Source organism: Uloborus diversus, chromosome 6, assembly GCF_026930045.1.
Source record: "Uloborus diversus isolate 005 chromosome 6, Udiv.v.3.1, whole genome shotgun sequence".
Lineage (NCBI taxonomy): Eukaryota > Metazoa > Arthropoda > Arachnida > Araneae > Uloboridae > Uloborus > Uloborus diversus.
The window spans coordinates 61,928,914-61,947,555 of record NC_072736.1 but is presented as its reverse complement, the minus strand read 5'-3'; the positions used below and the strand labels follow the sequence as shown (position 1 = coordinate 61,947,555).

Here is an 18,642-nt window from a genome sequence, read left to right as displayed (position 1 = left end):
AGGTCACACACAGACGTGACACACACACAGACAGACAGACATTTTCCAAAAATAGTCGAAATGGACTCAGTACACCTCAAAACGTTCGAATCCGTCAAAATTCGAAATTCGAAAATTTGCACGAATCCAATACTTTCTTCTATATATTAGATATAGAAGAAAGTAAAAACTACATCAACGTGAGCGAAGCCGCGGGCAAAAGCTAGTATTATCATAAAATCCATTGTCTACTCGGGAGAAAAATCACTAAAATTATAGGCACAGAAAATCCTTCATTGGTTGTTCAATTTTTACTTTCTTCTATATCTAATATATAGAAGAAAGTATTGGATTCGTGCAAATTTTCGAATTTCGAATTTTGACGGATTCGAACGTTTTGAGGTGTGCTGAGTCCATTTCGACTATTTTTGGAAAATGTGTGTGTGTGTGTGTGTGTGTGTGTGTGTGTGTGTGTGTGTCACGTCTGTGTGTGACCAGTTTTTTCTGGCCGCTCTACAGCAAAAACTACCGCATGAAATCGAACGAAATTGGGTACGCATATGTGCCCCTATGTGAACTTGTGCCCATTGGTTTTTGGCGCGAATTCCTCCAAGGGGGGGGTGGAGCAATGGGACGTTTTTTGAGTTACGCGTGATTGCTATTCCTCAGGAAGTAACTGGCGGAATCGAACAAAATTTGGTCCATATGTTGCCAGTAACAGGAACAGGTGCTGATTCAATTTTGGTGTCAATAACTCAAACCGGGGGTTGAGCGTTTTTTGTCGTCAATTGTGACTGATGTATCTCAAGAAATAATGAACGGAATGAAAGAAAAATTTATCGGCAAGTAGCTTTTAGTGGGTATAAAAGCTGATTTTATTTTGGTGTCAACAGCTAAAAAGGGGGTAGCGCAATCGCCCGTTCTTTTTTTCCATTGTGAGTCCCCTATCTCAAGAAGTAATGCTACGTTCTGGTTGAAATTTGGAATACATGTGAATCCATATGTAAACAGGCTTTGGTTCAATTTTGGCGCCAATCGCGCCAAGAGGTGCTGATTTATTTTTATTATCATTATTTTTTAGCGAATAAAAATAGCTTTATTAATGCAACAATAAGAAGGATAAATCGTAATAGATTATCGTCTGCTTATTTCTCGTGATTTTAATTGTATGGAAATGATCGGAAATATTATCTCAATGATTTAAAATTTTTAACTGTTGCCATCTTATGTTTGCTAACAAATAAAATATTTGTAATTAATTCAAGCAAGGCTTTTAAAATAACTTTCAATTTTCGCTCTTTGCTTTGCTTTTGCAATAATTCAGACATTGGGATGGTCGTCAAGTTTTTGCATGTGTCATTTTGTGTTTGTTGGGAATATTGCTTCCCCGTCAAGCATGGGGAGGGATCAGAAAAAAAAAAGAAAACGAAAAATATAGAAGAAAGTTTCGTGATGGCCACAACATACTAGTTTCTATACTTCCCTATTTTTACATGCATAGCTTTAGACGTTTACACAAGTTCTGTAGAAAAATTGTTACTGAAAATACAGTCAAACTCGCTTGTAACCAGCCATGATTTAACAAGAACTCGGATTTATCGAAGAAATCGGAAACATTTGGTTGATACTGTGATAAATCAATGGAGCATAACTCGCTTTTAAGGAGCAATATTTTTGTGATTCATAGAATTTCCATTAATTTCTTGTTCAACTTATTCTTTCTTGGAAAAATTCCTGCAAAATCAACAGGAAGTTAGTGATGAATCAAAAATTCTGTAAACATGTGATGATAGAAGATTTATTATTATTATTTTTTTTAATTTCCATTTATTTCTTGTTCAACTTATTCTTTCTTAAAAAAATTCCTGCAAAGTCAGCAGGAAGTTAGTGAAGAATCAAAAATTCTGTAAACAAGTGATGATAGAAGATTTTTTTTTAATTTGAGACTAAAGAAGCATTTAAAAAGTATGGATTTGGTGATGATTAATGTTACCACTAGTTCAGATTCAAAGAAATGCAGATGAAAAAACTAATGAAAGTGACAAGAAATGTGAAGACTTTGAAGTTGAACGACTCTCAACATATTCAGTGACTTTTTACTTGCAGAAAAAAGTCAAACGTTTTTCGAAGCCTTAGTGGAAATGACTATGTTTTTCAGACTTTGAGTATATTTCTTGAAAAACAATGATACAAGAATGATACAATAAGACATTTCAAAGAAAATCAACAGACTTCTTCCGGAATTTTCCGTAAAAAAAATTAAAAAAAACAACAGAAAAAGCAAGTACATGTATGAATACGTATTTATGATTTGTCTGCGAACCTGCTTTTTACGAGCACTTGGTTTAACGAGCAAATACCGTGGTCTCTTCGCTTTCAATGTAAGCGAGTTCGGCTGTATATCTGAATCTTTAACAGTACAAGTCTGTCGGTGACTGATAAAGATGTAACGGAAGATGGTCAATTCAGTATTTCCTTGAGAAGGCTCCTGTTACACATGAAAAGGTAGTACGAATTCAGAATTTGTTATACACTACGAATCATTTAAAAAATAATAAATTTCTTTGACGAGCGATTGAGCAGAGAAGAAAAGTACCACTGTTACCTTTTGCCTACGGTGTTAAAAATCTTTGCCACGACTTAGACACAACTTTCAAATTTAGACACACGGCAATGTGTCAGCCAAGTTCGGAAATCAGGCGACACATCTGCCAGTGTGTATCTTACACAAACCATTTCAAGCTACTTTTGACTCCCTCATTTCTCAAAAACTATTAAATCTACGTGCTTGAAATTTTGTATGTCTAATAGAGCTGCCTAGCAGACCTATAATCCTAAATTTCATTAATGTACCTCTTATAGTTATGGAATTATTACTATCCGAAAAGTGTCATTTTTTACACTGACTCACTCACTCACTCATCAAAATGTTTACGAACTTCCAAGTGTCTCACATACTTGAAATTTGCCATAAAGATAGATATTCATGCATATGTAGGGGATATTTCGATAATTGGGAATCTGGCGCGGTCGTCTCATTTTTGGTGCAAATAATTTTATTTTGGTAACCCTGCTAACTTATAGTAACCCTATGTGAATAGATGTTTCCGATATCTTTGTTTTTATATGCAAAGAAAAATACCTCTCGCGCAGATGCTGGAGCCAAAAATTGACGCCAATAAAGAAAGATCGCCAGATTCCCAATTATCGAAATATCCCCCATATGTAAAAGGAAAAATCTAAAAAGTCAAAAAACTACATTAAAATAGCAAAAAACTGCGATATTTTTTATGAGCATCAAGGCGTAATCACTTCACCGCGCGATTGCAAAATATTTCGCCAAATAAATCAAAACAAATGGGCTCGTCAAATGTTGTCAAAACAAGGTTGTTGAAGTTTTAAATTAACAATTAAATTTCTAACCAAAATGGGGCTTGAAACAATACTTTAAGTTCCGCTAAAATGAAAAATGAACCATCAAATAATTAAAATTGCAAATCTAGAGTTAAGTCTTTAAAATCAAAAATAACCGGCTTTAAAATTTTATAAAAAGTTAAGATCTCAATTAAATGCAAACTTTTACAGGAAGAGCAAAAATGACAGCAATAATTTCAACAATTGAGAAATATTTTCGCAAATTCTGCATATTTTACGATCTACGTTATGATAATGCCCCCGAACAATAAAGAAACTTTAGACAGATTTTGAGATGAGTCTTAGCAATTTTCCTAATTGTCGATAAATTTGAGGAAGTCAAAGACCAGGAGCTAATGTACGTTGGCCTTGCTGATAAATGGAAAAACAGTTCATTATTGCCAAAATTGGCGATCGCGCCAAATCAACAGTTATCAAAATATCTTCATAACTTCTAATGAAAAGAAACCGCGAACCAGTGCACCGTAACAGCTGGGATAAAAAAGGAAATCATATACTTGTAATTACGATTTTGCATTTATAACGGTCTAAATTAGAACACAACCTTTGATTAAACTTTTCAAAAAGTAATGATATCCCAACAAAACATAAATGTGAAATTGAAGCCAAGTTCGGTTAAAATGAGGTGCGGGAAAGACGGTGTCACCGACAAAAAAGGTTCAGATCTAAACAGTTACCAAGTTCCATAGCAGTTCCTCATAGAAGTTGGATTTTCCCATGTTCTTCAATTTATTTAGAAAACAATTTTTTACTTTTTTTGATATTGGATTTAAAACTTGGCAAGTTTGGGGGAAAAAAATAGTGATGACTAAAACTTGCCGCAAGTTTAAAATTCATTTTCAAAGCAAGTAAAAAATTGTTTTCTAAATAAATTGAAGAACATGGGAAAATCCAACTTCTATGAAGAACTGCTATGGAACTTGGTAACTGTTTAGATCTGAACCTTTTTTGTCGGTGACATCGTTTTTCCCGCACCTCATTTCAACCGAACTTGGCTTCAATTTCACATTTATGTTTTGTTGGGATACGTTTTACATCATTTTACAATCTTTCATTTCAATCATTTCATACATTCATTGCACTCTTAACTGTAAATGCATCAGCTTGCTTTTGCATTTACAATTAAGATTTGCATCCTTATTACTACGCTTTATTCTAATAAAAAACTTTGACATTTGGAAATAAAAAATAAACGATCAACACAAAGCTGACTTTAAATATTTATTCCGGTTTTCGCACCATAATGAAGTATGTGTAGGTTATTGATCAGATGCTTTGCTAAATTGTTTTCTACTTATCCAAGAAATATAATCATCTCTTCTTAAAATAAAAAAAAGAAAAAGAAAAGAGGAAAATACTGTTTGACCACGGATTGTATGTAATTCGGCAATCTGCCAAGTAAAGACGATTCCATCTGAATGAATCTAGCAGGGGAGAAGGGAAAATAACGATGAGATTTTGATGCACGCGTTTTATAATGTCACTAGTGCCTTACTCATTTATTTCATTCTCAAAAATAAATAAGAGGAAACAAAAATAGTTACCATGGAAACAACAAAAAGACAATAAAATGTTTTCATTTCGTTCAGTAACGTAAAAGCAAAATGGTAAGCTCAAAACTTAGTTGTGAATAAATAAATCAATTAATTTTTGCCGTGAGAATATACATCGAATATACTTTAGATTTTAAAAATGTTGCTGTGAGCAAATTTTCATTTTTACAAAACTAAGGCTAAATAATGGAGAGGCAAAAGTGCACATCTGAAACAAACCAACTAACATTTCTATAAACTAATAGATACGTCCATTTCCGCCTATAAACCGGATATTAGCCTTTCCATCAAAACGATGGTCAGACAGTATTTAGCTCCGTGTTATTTTGAACACAAGATCTATAACGTAAGAAACAAAAATCTTGCTTACGTAAGGACAACACCATTTGAAATACATGTTACTATTATCTTTTTTTTCTTAAGTGTAGAAAAGTACCTAAAGAAATGAATTGTTATCAAAGTGCAACCCTTGATGTCTGTACCGTAATTAACAAACAGCCTTAGTTCATGTTATAGAAATACAGTTCGAATATTAGCATGCTACGTGCATGCCAAACATTTGCTGGTAATGTTTTTCCACGTCTTTGTTATGAACTGTTTACAAACTGAAGCCGCGCTATCTGAAATAAATAGATTAAAATTAAAAATTCAACTCACCTGTTTCTTATAATCAAGGACTACTGTCACCGGAATGGTTTGATCTCCATTTTTGTAGCGAACGACGAACGTCTATAAAAAGAATAAAATGACATTTTCAAAATCTCAAATAAGAAGAGACAGTAAGGAGCGAGAGTAATATATAGTTTTCTACAGAAAATATACTACTAAAAAGGGATGATGTGTGCCCCACATGACTTCCTTTTATGCCAATTCAATGATAACAGTGCCTTGGAGTAAGCAAGGTAACACTTTAATATTTTCACCCCTAGCTTGTCACGAACCGATGCAAAAAAAGTGTTTTACAGAGATTATTTTTTCCAACATCGACAATTTTTAAGTGATTCAATAGATAACACTCGAAATATCGCCAATAACGTGAAATTGAAATCAGATTAAAAAATAAATAAATAATCGCCACATTGGCGACAAAACTTGGCGATATATCGCCAAATGTTCGCCAAATTATAACATCACTTGAGTTTGCATTGAAATTAACACTGATTTTCCCCTGAAACGGTGAAAAAGACACAGTTTGGAACATCCGAATGCAACCGAAAGGGGAGGTGAACAACTACACCCAACAAAGAGTCTACATACAAAATTTCAAGTTTCTACGACATACCATTTTTTAGTTATGCGAGTTACGTACGCACAGTATACAGACGTCACGAAAAAACTCGTATTAACTCGGAGATCGTCGAAATGGATATTTCGGGCGTTCATACCAACGATATTTTCTTTGTCCATCTGTTCTTAGGTACATATGCACACGGTCGTGCTGAAAAAAAAACTTAACATTCATTCGGATAAGGAGTAAAATTAAAATTTAGGTTTTTAATTAATATCTTCGTTAATTAATTTCATCGAAAGATGCAAACTAGCTAAGAACACTCTCAATCAACTTTCCTTCCGAATTTTTTTTTTTTTTTTTTAAATCGATCCATCCGTTTAGGCGCTAAAGTGCCGCAGACAGACACACATATACACAGACACGTCAAACTTGTAGCATCCTTCCTTTATGTGTCGGGGGTTAAAAACTAATATAACTTATTGACAAGCAGCGATAAAATTAAAAATTTTAAAATCCACCGACTGAGTCGCATCTGTAGAATCAAGATTGAAAATTGAAAATCCTTTTAAAAGCCTTGTACTATTAAAAATCAATTTCTAGTATTTTATTTGTTGACAATTAGAAACTGGGAACAGATAAAAAATTTTAAATCGTTGCTTTCAATATCCTTGTCGGCCAACAATGAATTCGGTTATCAGTCGCGTGAATAAAGGCTTAGCCGTTATTAAAGTCTGCTTTAAAAAACGTTATAATGCGAATTCTATGAAACATGGAAGTTCCAAACACATTCTATCAGACACGGAAAAAATTCACTTTATTTTGGTAAAAAATTTAAAAAATTTTAACCATGTTTTCACTGCAAAAATCGCGGAAAACGTTTTAGAGGTTTTTAATTAATATCATCATTAATTAATGTCATCCAAAGTCGCAACCTAGCTAAGAACACTCTCGATCACCTCTCCTTTCGAACAAAAAAAAAAAGTTTTACAAAATCGGTCCATCCGTTTACGCGCTAGAGTGCCACAGACAGACACACAGACACGTCAAACTTATAACCCCCTTCCTTTGTGTGTCGGGGGTTAAAAATATAATTCTTAAACAGCATGAAAATCTCATCCTGCGTGTGACACAGGGCAATCAGTTATAAGTTCTCCCAGGGGCTAGCTGCAAAAGGCATACACTCAATTCATTTTATAAGAAAAAAATAACAAAACACGTACGAAAATGCGCGATGATGTTATGTTTCCAGAATCCTGGAAAAGGGGGGGGGGGTTGATGCATCACGCTGATGCCTCAAATGACGGGCCTGATTTGATATCTTGATGTTATTGATCCAGGAAATACAAGACGAATAAAATTAAAAATTTAAAAAAAATAACCGACTGAATTGCAACTGTAGAATCAAGAGGGGAAATTGAAAATCCTTTTTAAAGCCTTATATCAATGTCAAGTATTTTACTTGTTATTAAATTGAAACTGGCAACAGATAAAATTTTAAATCATTGCGTTTTATTTCCTTCTCGGCCAACAATGAATTCGGTTAACAATCGCTTGAATAAAGGCTTAGCCGTTATTAAAATCTGCTTTAAAAAACGTTGTAAATCGAATTATATATAACATGGAAGTTCTAAATACATTCTATCTGACGCAGAAAAAAAAACTCTTTATTTTGGTACTAAATTTTTAAATTTTTGAATGTGTTTTCACTGCAAAAATCGCGAAAAACCTTTTAGAAGTTTTTTTAATTAATATCTTTGTTAATCAATGTCATCCAAAAATGCAACCTAGCTAAGAACACTCTCCATCAACTTTCCTTTCGAACATTTTTTTTTCAAAATTGGTCCATCCGTTTAGGCGCTAGAGTGCCACAGACAGATACACAGACACGTCAAACTTATAACCCCCTTCCTTTGTGTGTCGGGGGTTAAAAATGAAGCATCAGATGCACTACTTTAATAAAAATGTGTCGTAAATGCAGTACTTTACGTGATTGCTGATTGCTGGGTAATTAAGAGAAAATATTGAGCATCCCGAACCTCAGAAAAACAGTTACCCACTATACAGAAAGGAGCTTGTTTTGTCTAATTGGTGTGAAGCTCAACACTATTTATACATACTTGCCTGAATGCCTCATTTGTTCTTTTTCGTAAAAGGTTCAAACACCAGAGAACGTTACAAAAAGAATAACAATAAATCTTAAAAGCGAAATTGCTCCGTAACGCATTTTTTTGAGTTTATGGCACTTTTTCTTGTATGTATTATTTTAGGTTAAGTCAATCTTTGTTTAGCGAGGGAGGATTGTTTGAATAAAAGGGAAAGACAAACGGTGATCTTAGGGCAATGAGCGGTGGGTTTATTAAGCCGAAGGCGAAGCATTTTTTGTGATTCTAATAAAGGAAGGCGATTTCAGAGTTAAAAATTCGAGGTGCGTCCTCATATAGCTATTTCAAAACCTTAGAATACAGATTTTTTATTCAGAGAAGAGTAGAAGTCACATAAAGGAACTGTGAGGGAAAAGGAAGAATGGCTCCGTGGAAAGTGCTGCTAAAATATTATGACTGGTTTCGACTTCGTACGATAATTCACGGGCGGCACTGTGGTATGCCTTCGAATGTCGAATAATAACGTCGAAAATCCATACATGGATTGAATAAATGAAGAATGCTCGAAAGACAAGGACGGATCCAGAAAATATTCAAGGATGAGGCAATTGATTTCAGATACTTACCCTTTTACAAATTTCCAAACGTCCACCTTCTAACATCATGGAAGATCGTCTCAAACTACGTTTTTTTTTTTTTAATTGCTATTTCTGCAAAATTCCAGATGAGTGAATCCCATCTTTTACCTAAATGTCATCGGTGTCCTATAGTTGCTTTTTTTTTTTTTTTTTTGACTTCAAATCAAAAAAACTTTCCAGAGGAGAGTCTCCCGAACTCAATCTAATGTTATATAAGATCGTCTAAAATTTGAGCTTTTGGAATTTCGAAAACTTCCTGCACAAAAGTTCGATCCCTATCACTTAAGTGTTAAGAGATATGCCTCAAGTTCGTTTTTAAGAACGATTCGGAAAAATTTTCCAAAGAGAGCCCTCTTTTTTGTAACATAATTGAAAATCGTCTAAAATTACGTTTTTGGAACTTCAATACCAAAAGTATACCGAAGGAGAATTCTTGCATCTCGACTCAAGGAGGGGGCGATCGTCCCATCTCCCCTCTCTTGCATCCGTCCTTGACGAAAGAAAGATGAAATGCCAGTTTTTTTTTTTTTTTTTTTTTTTTTTTTTTTGTCCTCTTTTTTTGAGCAATTACGAATTGCTTGATATCCTCACTTGACCAAAGTTGATGATGATGTTGCTCTGGTTTTACAGATCACCATGACAACGGTTGTTTTTAATATCTATTTAGGGAGCAAAACTTTCGTTATCATAGTTACAAATCGTCTGTGGTCAGCTTTATTCATATTTTTTTTTCAGGACTTCACTCAAGCAAACTTAACATTAAAAAAGGGGTTTTTTGTGTAAGGTTACGTTTTTTTTTTTTCTTTTCCCCCAGGAAAAAGCGCCCACATAGATGAATTTAAGCAGCAAAACTTCATCTAAATACAAAATTTCTAGACTAAAGTTCCATCATTTAAGATTGATAACAAATAAAAATACTTTCCGTTTTTCGCTGTAAATAATCTTTGTAAGTGTACTGGTGGATATAGGCCAAAAAGTCTTTATTACCGTATCCAAGGGTCGTACTTCCCCCCTTGGTGGCCAAGTGCGACCCTTGATTTTCATTATGTATTTACCTTTGTATTGAATTAGGCATGAATGTAACACTGTATCTCTGAGCTTCAGAGAATATTTTCTGCTTGAAACCAATTAGTTTTATTAATAATTTTGATTTTAAGATAACTCAAACGATAAAATTAATGAAATTAGGAAGGTAGCTGAAACCCTAATATAAAGATGTGACACTTTATTAATTAAAAAGAAAAAAAAGAAGCAGTTACATGAAATAGATTCAAAAAAAAATATATGGAATGAAAAATCGTGACAATATGCCTTAAAACTTGTGAATGTAAAAAAGAAATAGAGCTGAGTTTCTTAGACTCGCAGCCAACTGTGGGAGAATGCATAGAATTTGAATTCAACTATTTCAGTGTAATTTTCTCATTCATTCTACTTTTATATACATCTATGGATAAAAGTAGCCCCAGAAACATTATTTTTAACTTTTCGAATATATTACATTGCACTCTCTATTACAGATTGACTTCACCTATCTTGTAGTACATATTTTGTTTTGCCCATTTTACAGAATGCATGATCCAAATCTCCTTTCTTGATTTTCCAAATATTTAATTACTTCATCTTTTCTGGTTTCTTTATCCAGTGAAGCTTAATCGTTAATTGCTCTTCAACTCATTTCTCTTTCTCTCTGTCACATAATCATCACTTTCATCTAAACTCTCTGTATTCTTTCTACTACAAGAAGAATCTCAGTAGCTCTACCAATCAAAAATATCCAACCTCTCCTACCTTTTAAATTGTCTCCAAAAGTTCATTTTGTAATGGTAAGTTACCTAGCTGTTGCTTTGACGCCTCATTTTTCAGTTTTTATAAAGACCAACGCTGCGTGGAGGCTAAAATGCGTTGGTTATACTTACGTGTTTCAAGGGATGCTCCGTTGATAACCAACAGCTATACTCAGTGATCGCCATGCCGCCTGAACAAACGGACAACGAGAAAGAAAGAAAGCGAGAAGAGCGCATGTGCGAGTTTTGATCGCACAAACAGCTACGTCACTTCCGTCGCACAAAAGCTTACCGATCAGAATTTCAAAGCAATCGCATAAAAAGTTTCATTAAAAAAAAAAAAAAATAGTCACAGTATTTGCTATCCAAAAAAATATGTCACACAGGGGTGCCCACAGGGGGGATTATGGCGTAAGTTGCGCCATCTACATTTTTAAACAGGAGTTTTGAAATTTTTCATTTATTTTTTTAAATATCTTTACTGATTTATTTTTAATTAAAACTTTTTTTCTGTTTTATTTTATTCTATTTATATTTTATTTAAGTTATTTATTTAATTTGTGTGCCTGTGTGTGTATATATCTGTCATTGGTGTAGCACAGAACTTTTCTAATAAAATAATTACAATAATAATATTAATTAAAAATAAATAAATAAATAAATTTTTTTTTGAAATTAATTAATTAAAAAAAGGAGAGCTAAAAATAAAAAAAGGGAAAGAGGGTTGAGGAAAAGAAGAAGGGGGGGGGGAATTCGCGTCATTGAACTTGGGGGGAAGGGCAACAATGGTGTCACAAACTGGGAAGAAAGACATGAATGCTGCGATGATGTTACTACCAAACGGCTCGACCTTGAGGATCATGGATTTGGACATAATTCTAGATATATTGATCCATTCCTACGAGGAATGAATCCAGGTTAAGCGGTTTGACTGCATAGACTCTAGATTGGCTGCAACGGGGGTCTAAAGTTGATAATTTGGTTCCAGAAATGCAATGAAGTTTCCTTTAGAATTACCGTTTTTACCTATTTTTCTGCTATTGTATTGCAGTATGAGTCATTAGCATGCACTTACTTTTGAAATAATTATATTGTATACTAATTTTTAATAAATTGTTCTCCAATTTAAATTGGCACTACTTTTAATTTAAAAAACTTGAATGCCAAAATAACATGGTAACAGGATAATAGCTATCGTTTGCAAATGAAAGTAATTATTTCCGTTTTAATATTAATCGTCTGCTAGTAAAAAGTATTTATCGTTAGCTAATTCGCAACTCTAGCGCTCGAATACGCTACCTTGCGGTGATTTACAAAACTGCCGAAAAAACAGTTTGTTCTGAGTATTTATTAACGCATTCGACATGTCTTAGATTGCTTTCAGTTACAGAAATTGTTACGTCCAATTAATAGTATTTTCGAGCTTCTCAAAATAATTTTAGTTTTCATTATTTCCTTCTAAAAATCGAGTTGATTGTTAAATGGTGAAAGTGTAAACACAAGAAAACTCTGGATTAACAAACTTGGATAACGTTATACTAGCTAAAATTTTTTATTGTTTTGTGTGAATTTGTATGAATATGGTTTTTTCCCCCCTAAATCTTAAATTAATTTAACTATCCATATTTTACAGCAGCATTTAGTTGGAATGGACAGTATACAAAATATTTTCTTGAACATATTATTGTAGAACGAAATGAAAAATGTTTAACCGAGAAAGAATTTATTTTATTGCTTTTATTCTCAGCTGAAAGGTTTCGCCAAATTTGTTTATGGTTATAGTTTTAGTATTGTGCGAGCTAAGTTCCCTTGGCGAGATTCCGCATGCTAGTTAAACCATTTTTATTTTTTATCATGAGTGGAATAAAATGGTAGAAAGATTGCAGAATTCGATAAGTAAAAAGAAATAACGGTAGATCAATTGAAAAGAAAACTACCACCATATATCCGTGAGAATTTTGTTGATGATTTGCATAGCATGACATAAATAAATCATAACTCAGAAATTAGAAACATTCGAAACAGAAAAATTTTAAATTGACTGATTCGGGAATTTGACTAAAATAACTCAGCTACAAATGCAAAACAATTAGCGCTAGCCAAGCAAGGCAAAGAAGTATCATCTTCTTTTGATAATAATTCGTAATGTCATATAATCAAATTATCTAGCATTAATTGTTATTCATGTCAGGCTACAATTATTATTTAGTTTTATCAAGATTTGATAAATATCAATTCAATATCGAGGAAATGGCTGCTTAGAACTACGAACTACGTAATTTGCAATAATTTTTGACACTTAGTATTGCTTCTTGAATTCTCATTTCTTTTCACGTGGGCCAGAATATCCACAAGACTTTGAAAATTAATCTTAAAAGAATAAAGCGAAAAAATCGTGCGTACAAACAAAATTTACTAGACTTAAAAGAATTTTCTACGCTACGGCGTGCGTTTGTTTTACCTTTTTCGTCCGCCATTAGACAGTGGCTGCAGTGCCCCCTATAGTTCGTTGGAGTTGCGAATTCGAAACTCCAGCGCTCGAATACGCTACCTTGCGGTGATTTACAAAACTGCCGAAAAAACTAAAACATTGCCACATTGCGTTCCACGTGTGTCTGTTGACGTGAACACAGGCAGTTTGTTCTGAGTATTTATTAACGCAATCGATGTGTCTTAGATAGCTTTCAGCTGCAGAAATTGTTTCGTCGCTTTTAGCAGTATTCTCGAGCTTCTCAAAATAATGTTAGTTTTCCTTATTTCCTTCTAAAACGTGAGTTGATTGAGAAATGGTGAAAGTCTAAACACACGAAAACTCTGGATCAACAAACTTGGATAACATTGTACCAGGTAAAAATTTTTATTGTTTTGTGTGAATTTGTAAGAATATGGTTTTTTCTAATCTTAAATTAATTTAACTAACCATATTTTACAGCAGCATTTAGTTGGAATGGACAGTATGCAAAATATTTTCTTGAATATATTATCGCAGAACGAAATGAAAAATTTTTAACCGAGAAAGAATTTACTTTATTGCTTTTATTCTCAGCTGAAAGGTTTCGTCAAATTTGTTTAGGGTTATAGTTTTAGTATTGTGCGAGCAAAGTAGCGTTGGCGAGATTCCGCATGTTGGTTAAACCATTTTTAATTTTTATCATGAGTGGAATAAAATGGTAGAAAGATAAACAGAATTCGACAAGTAAAAAGAAATAATGGTAGATCAACTGAAAACAAAACTACCACCATGTATCCTTGAGAATTTCGTTGATGATTTGCATAGCATGACATAATTAAATCATAACTCAGAAATTAGAAACATCGAAACAGAAAAATTTTAAATTAACCGATTCGGGAATTCGAGAGAAATAACTCAGCTAAAAATGCAAAACAATAAGCGCTAGCCAAGCAAGGCAAAGAAGTGTCATTTTCTTTTGATAATTATTCGCAATGTCATATTAAATTTTCTAGCATTAATTGTTATTCTTGTCAGGCCACAATTATTATTTAGTTTCATCAAGAAATAATAAATATCGAATTCAACATCGTGGAAATGGCTGCTTAGAACTACGAACTACGTAGTTTGCAATAATATTTGACGTTTAGTAATGCTTCTTGAATTCTCATTTCTTTCTACGTGGGCCAGAATATCAACAAGACTTTGAAAATTAATTTAAAAAGAATAAAGCGAAAAAAAAAATCATGCATACGAACAAAATTTACTACACTTATTAGCATTTTCTTCGTTACCAAGTGCGTTTGTTTTACCTTTTTCGTCCGCCATTAGAAAGTGGCTACAGTGTTCGTTGGAGTTGCGAATAAAAAAACACTTTAGCTGGATATTTATCGTCTGTTATCAAAGATATTCAACAATGATAAGCAAAAAATGGGAGAAGAGAAAAAGCTCTGATTTATTGGACATGGCACGTAAAAAAAAACGAAAATACAAGATTTTTTCGACTTTATAAGTAACTTAAATGCTGCCCATTAATAAATAGGCGTTTCCCCCTTCCACTCGTACTAACAAAAGATGTCAAATGTGTTGGGAGAACGAGCGTCATGCCGTTGAACTTCCAATGGAAACGCATTGCGTTTCTAGGACCAAACTAGAAACTTTGGACCCTCGTTTCAGCCGAACTAGGACCTATGCAATCAAACCGCTTTACCTGGGCTCACATTTAGTGGGAAGGGACCTATATCTAGAAATTCGTCTGAATCCGTGAGCCTTAAGGTCGTACCGTTTGGTCGTCAGAGAAAAACAAACTCGCTCTCGAGTTCTGTCTCCCTCTTTTTTTTTCTTCATGGTATTAGCAGCGAGAAGTGGGCTTTGCAAATCAATCTGTGCAATGCTTGTTTACGCAGATGAAGTGTTTCCGTTTCGTGTGATGGATTACTGGTGCCCACGCGTTTCTTTCCCTCGCCGAGCACCGTTCTTAAATACATTGTGTCCGTCAAATCTCTTCCTGATTCCTTTCTGTGGCCACAGATGGATTTACAGTTTGCGAAGTCAGATTTGTTTTTTGAAATCACGTTCTGAAGTATGAGTCCTCAATTTTCGCCTTTCCTTACTCATGAACTTCTACAGGCGTTGTTGGTAGTAAATAGGTATTTTTATTTTGTACGGGAGCTAACGGGAGCTCAACTCAAGTATACTTATTTTTTATGTGGAATTTCCCATATTAGGCGGAACTTAGATTTTTTACGTTCGGAAGTAAGTTCTGAAGACTATAGGGCCATCTCTTGTTAAAAATAAGTTCTTAATAAAGAGTTCTAGCACTTTTCGTAAAAAAAAAAAAGAGATAAAATGAAATGTGAAATGTGGAAATGTGAGCACAATTGTAATTAGTAAGTAATAGTGAAGTGTATTTAAACAATACAATTTTTAATATTGTTGTACTGTGAAGTAGGACTAACATTATGGGACATACTTTTGCACTTGGAAGTGAAAAAGCATAAACATCTGATGCTTTTAGTAAACTAAACTACACTACTTCGTCTGCAAAAATTAAAAAGCGGAAAAAATATTGTTACGGACAAGATTTTTTAGCGAGAAATTTTTTTAAAGTCGTAGCCATGAAACCACCTCACTACTGGCACTAAAACGCTCCATTGCCTGTTAGTTCCCAACAAAACTTGAGCGGATCTCTTAATTCTGAAGGAAAAACAACTTAATCCCTACTCCCTAAAAGCATTGTTCTTTCTCAACTAAAATAAGAAGTCGGAAACAGATATGGCTTTCATAAAACAAAATCAAACCACCTAAGATTATAAAATTATAGACCTATAATTCTTTCCTAGTAATGAAGAATTTAAGCTTTCATTCATTTAGTGTTGCTGATACTACAGTTTCAATCACGCACAAATTTTACAAAAACTAATTGTTGTTTAAACTGCAATATTCGCTTAAATTAACCACCGTGGCACGGTGACTTACGACCTAAAGCTGAGTAGAGTTTTTAATTTTAAAATTATAATTTTAAGATTTGTCAGATAGAGATTTACAACTTGTAGTTAGAAATCCATAGGTAACTTAACGGAAACCCCTAGGAAGTCCATTAGCATGGAACTAGAGTAGTGTACAATTGTAGCGAAGCAAGAATGACCTCTTTTCATATTGTTCCCTTATTTATATTCCTTGAATGATACATACTCAAAATGATGCTGTCTTTGGATTTTAGAACATCTGTGTGAAATTATAAAATTGAGATGTTTTTACTTGAATTTTAATCTTCTATAAAAATTCTCCAAGGATATGCGTACAAATGAAAAAGCATAAAAAGAGAGAGAGATGAAAGACCAGCCTGGAAGTCAGTTGAAAATAAAACAGTATTTCTAAAACTCTCTTATCATGGAAAAATTACTAGAAAAAAAGTTTGCTTTTAGATGTGCCTCTTTACAGCTTATTAAAAAAATCATTAAAAAGAAATATAAAAAATATGTAAGACAAAAAATTTAAAACATCGCTACAAAATTGAAAAGAACAAAATCGTTAGAGTTTATACAGTAAAATGACTTTGTAAATTGATGTGTATTCTGATAGTGATGAAAGTATCTTCAGTTTACATTTTCAACCCCCAACTCACAAAGGAAGGGGGTTATAAGTTAGATGTGTCTGTGTATCCGTGTGTTTGTGCGTCTGTGGCACTCTAGTGTCTAAACGGATGTGGACCAATTTCGAAAAAAAAAAAAAAAAAATGTTCGTAAGGAGAGTTGATCGAGAGTGTTCTTAGCTCGGTTGCGTCTTTGGACGACATTAATTAACGAAGATATTAATTAAAAACCTCTAAAAGGTCTTTCGTTATTTTTGCAGTGAAAACATATTTAAAATATTTATATTTTAATACCAAAATAAAAAGAATGTTTTTCCTCGTTTGATAGAATGTGTTTGGAACTTGCATGTTACGTAGAATTCGACTTACAACGTTTTTTTTTTTAAAGCAGATTTCAATAACGGCTAGGCCTTTATTCACGCGATTGATCACCGAATTCATTGTTGGCCGACAAGGAAATTAAACGCAGTGATTGAAAATTTTTATCTGGTTGCCAGTTTATATTTGTTAGCAAATAAAGTAATTGAAATTGATTTTTAATAGTATAAGGCTTTTAAAAGGATCGTCGATTTTCCCTCTTGATTCTACAATTGCGACTCAGTCGGTTTTTTTTTTTTAATTTTTAATTTTACATGGCTTGTTATACTGATAACGTTTGAAGAGATTTAGTTTCTAAAGCACTAATATTTTCTTATTCCTTGATTGATCAAGATGAATCTCCTAACACAAGTATTTCCAAAGTTTTCCGAATCGCGGCATTGTTTGAAAAGTTAGAATTTTTTTACGGCACCCTAGTCTAGATCTCTTACATACAATGCATAAAATTGTTACCATAGACACCTTGAGGCACCCCTCACCTATTACTCTGGCAGACCAGATTGCCGCGGTACACAGTTTGGAAGCCCCAGTACTTAACATATACTCCTTTCACCGAGCTAAGCTTATGCAATAAATCACATAATAAATAAAACTATTTCTTAATCTTATATTTTAATTTTTTAACAGCACAGATGAAAATAAATTTCCTAATGTTGGAAAGCGATAGTTCAAAGTTGACGAGCCCTCTAGCACTCAAGTCGAGAAAACATAAATCATTTACTTTATGCATACGATTATCTTAGACCAAGAGATGCAGTTTCTTTTAAACCTCGAGTTATCAAAATTATTTTCTTTGATAAACTTTTTTTTTTCATTCAAGGTTGCGTTAAAAACCGTCGTATATGTTATACCCTGATAGAAAGATCCAGCACAAATGGTTTTCAAGATTGTCTGAGCCCGAACGTTATTCCACCGTCTGGAAACTGTCACAGGCTATCTGCATGACGACTGCATTGCATTATGTAGCCGAATCTTTTGAAAAGAACAGAGCTCCGATTGCACATTTTAGAATGCAACTAGTTTGTTGAATTGTTCAAAGTATTGTACTTTTATGCAGAGCAGAGCAAGACGCTGATATCACAAGAACTCCTCGCCCATGGCACTGGTCACTAAATCTGAAGGGGTACAAGATTTTACTAATAAAATTTCCTTTTTTTTTTGAACAGAAGTTCATAAAAAACAAAAGCTGTTATACGTTTAACCGACTGGTACTTACTTTCAAATTTTAACTAATATTTGTGGAAAACTAAATAAAGAGACAAATAAATAAAACACGGTTTCAGGATCTGGGCTTAAGTTCAGTATAGTCATGAATTGTACTAGACTGATTGTCTCAAATGGACAAGCAAATGTTTTGTAGTCTCTGATAAATTAAGAAGGTTAAGGGGAAAATTGTGTTCTTTTTTTTTTTTTTTTTTTTGAAAATGTAGCATTATCAGAATCATGTATCTCAAATTATTAAAATTTAAGACGTTTTATCTTGCGGATGGATTCGAAA

General features: G+C 33.5%; 1 protein-coding gene across 1 annotated transcript in view; it reads right to left on the bottom strand.

Annotated features, from left to right (window-relative positions):
* The window catches only part of LOC129223984 (uncharacterized), a 141,766-nt gene that overhangs the window by 78,990 nt on the left and 44,134 nt on the right, over window positions 1-18,642 (bottom strand). Inside the window, exon 2 of the mRNA XM_054858376.1 lies at window positions 5,625-5,696. Coding sequence (XP_054714351.1) covers window positions 5,625-5,696 — 72 coding nt within the window. The remainder of the gene's footprint in view (window positions 1-5,624; window positions 5,697-18,642) is intronic.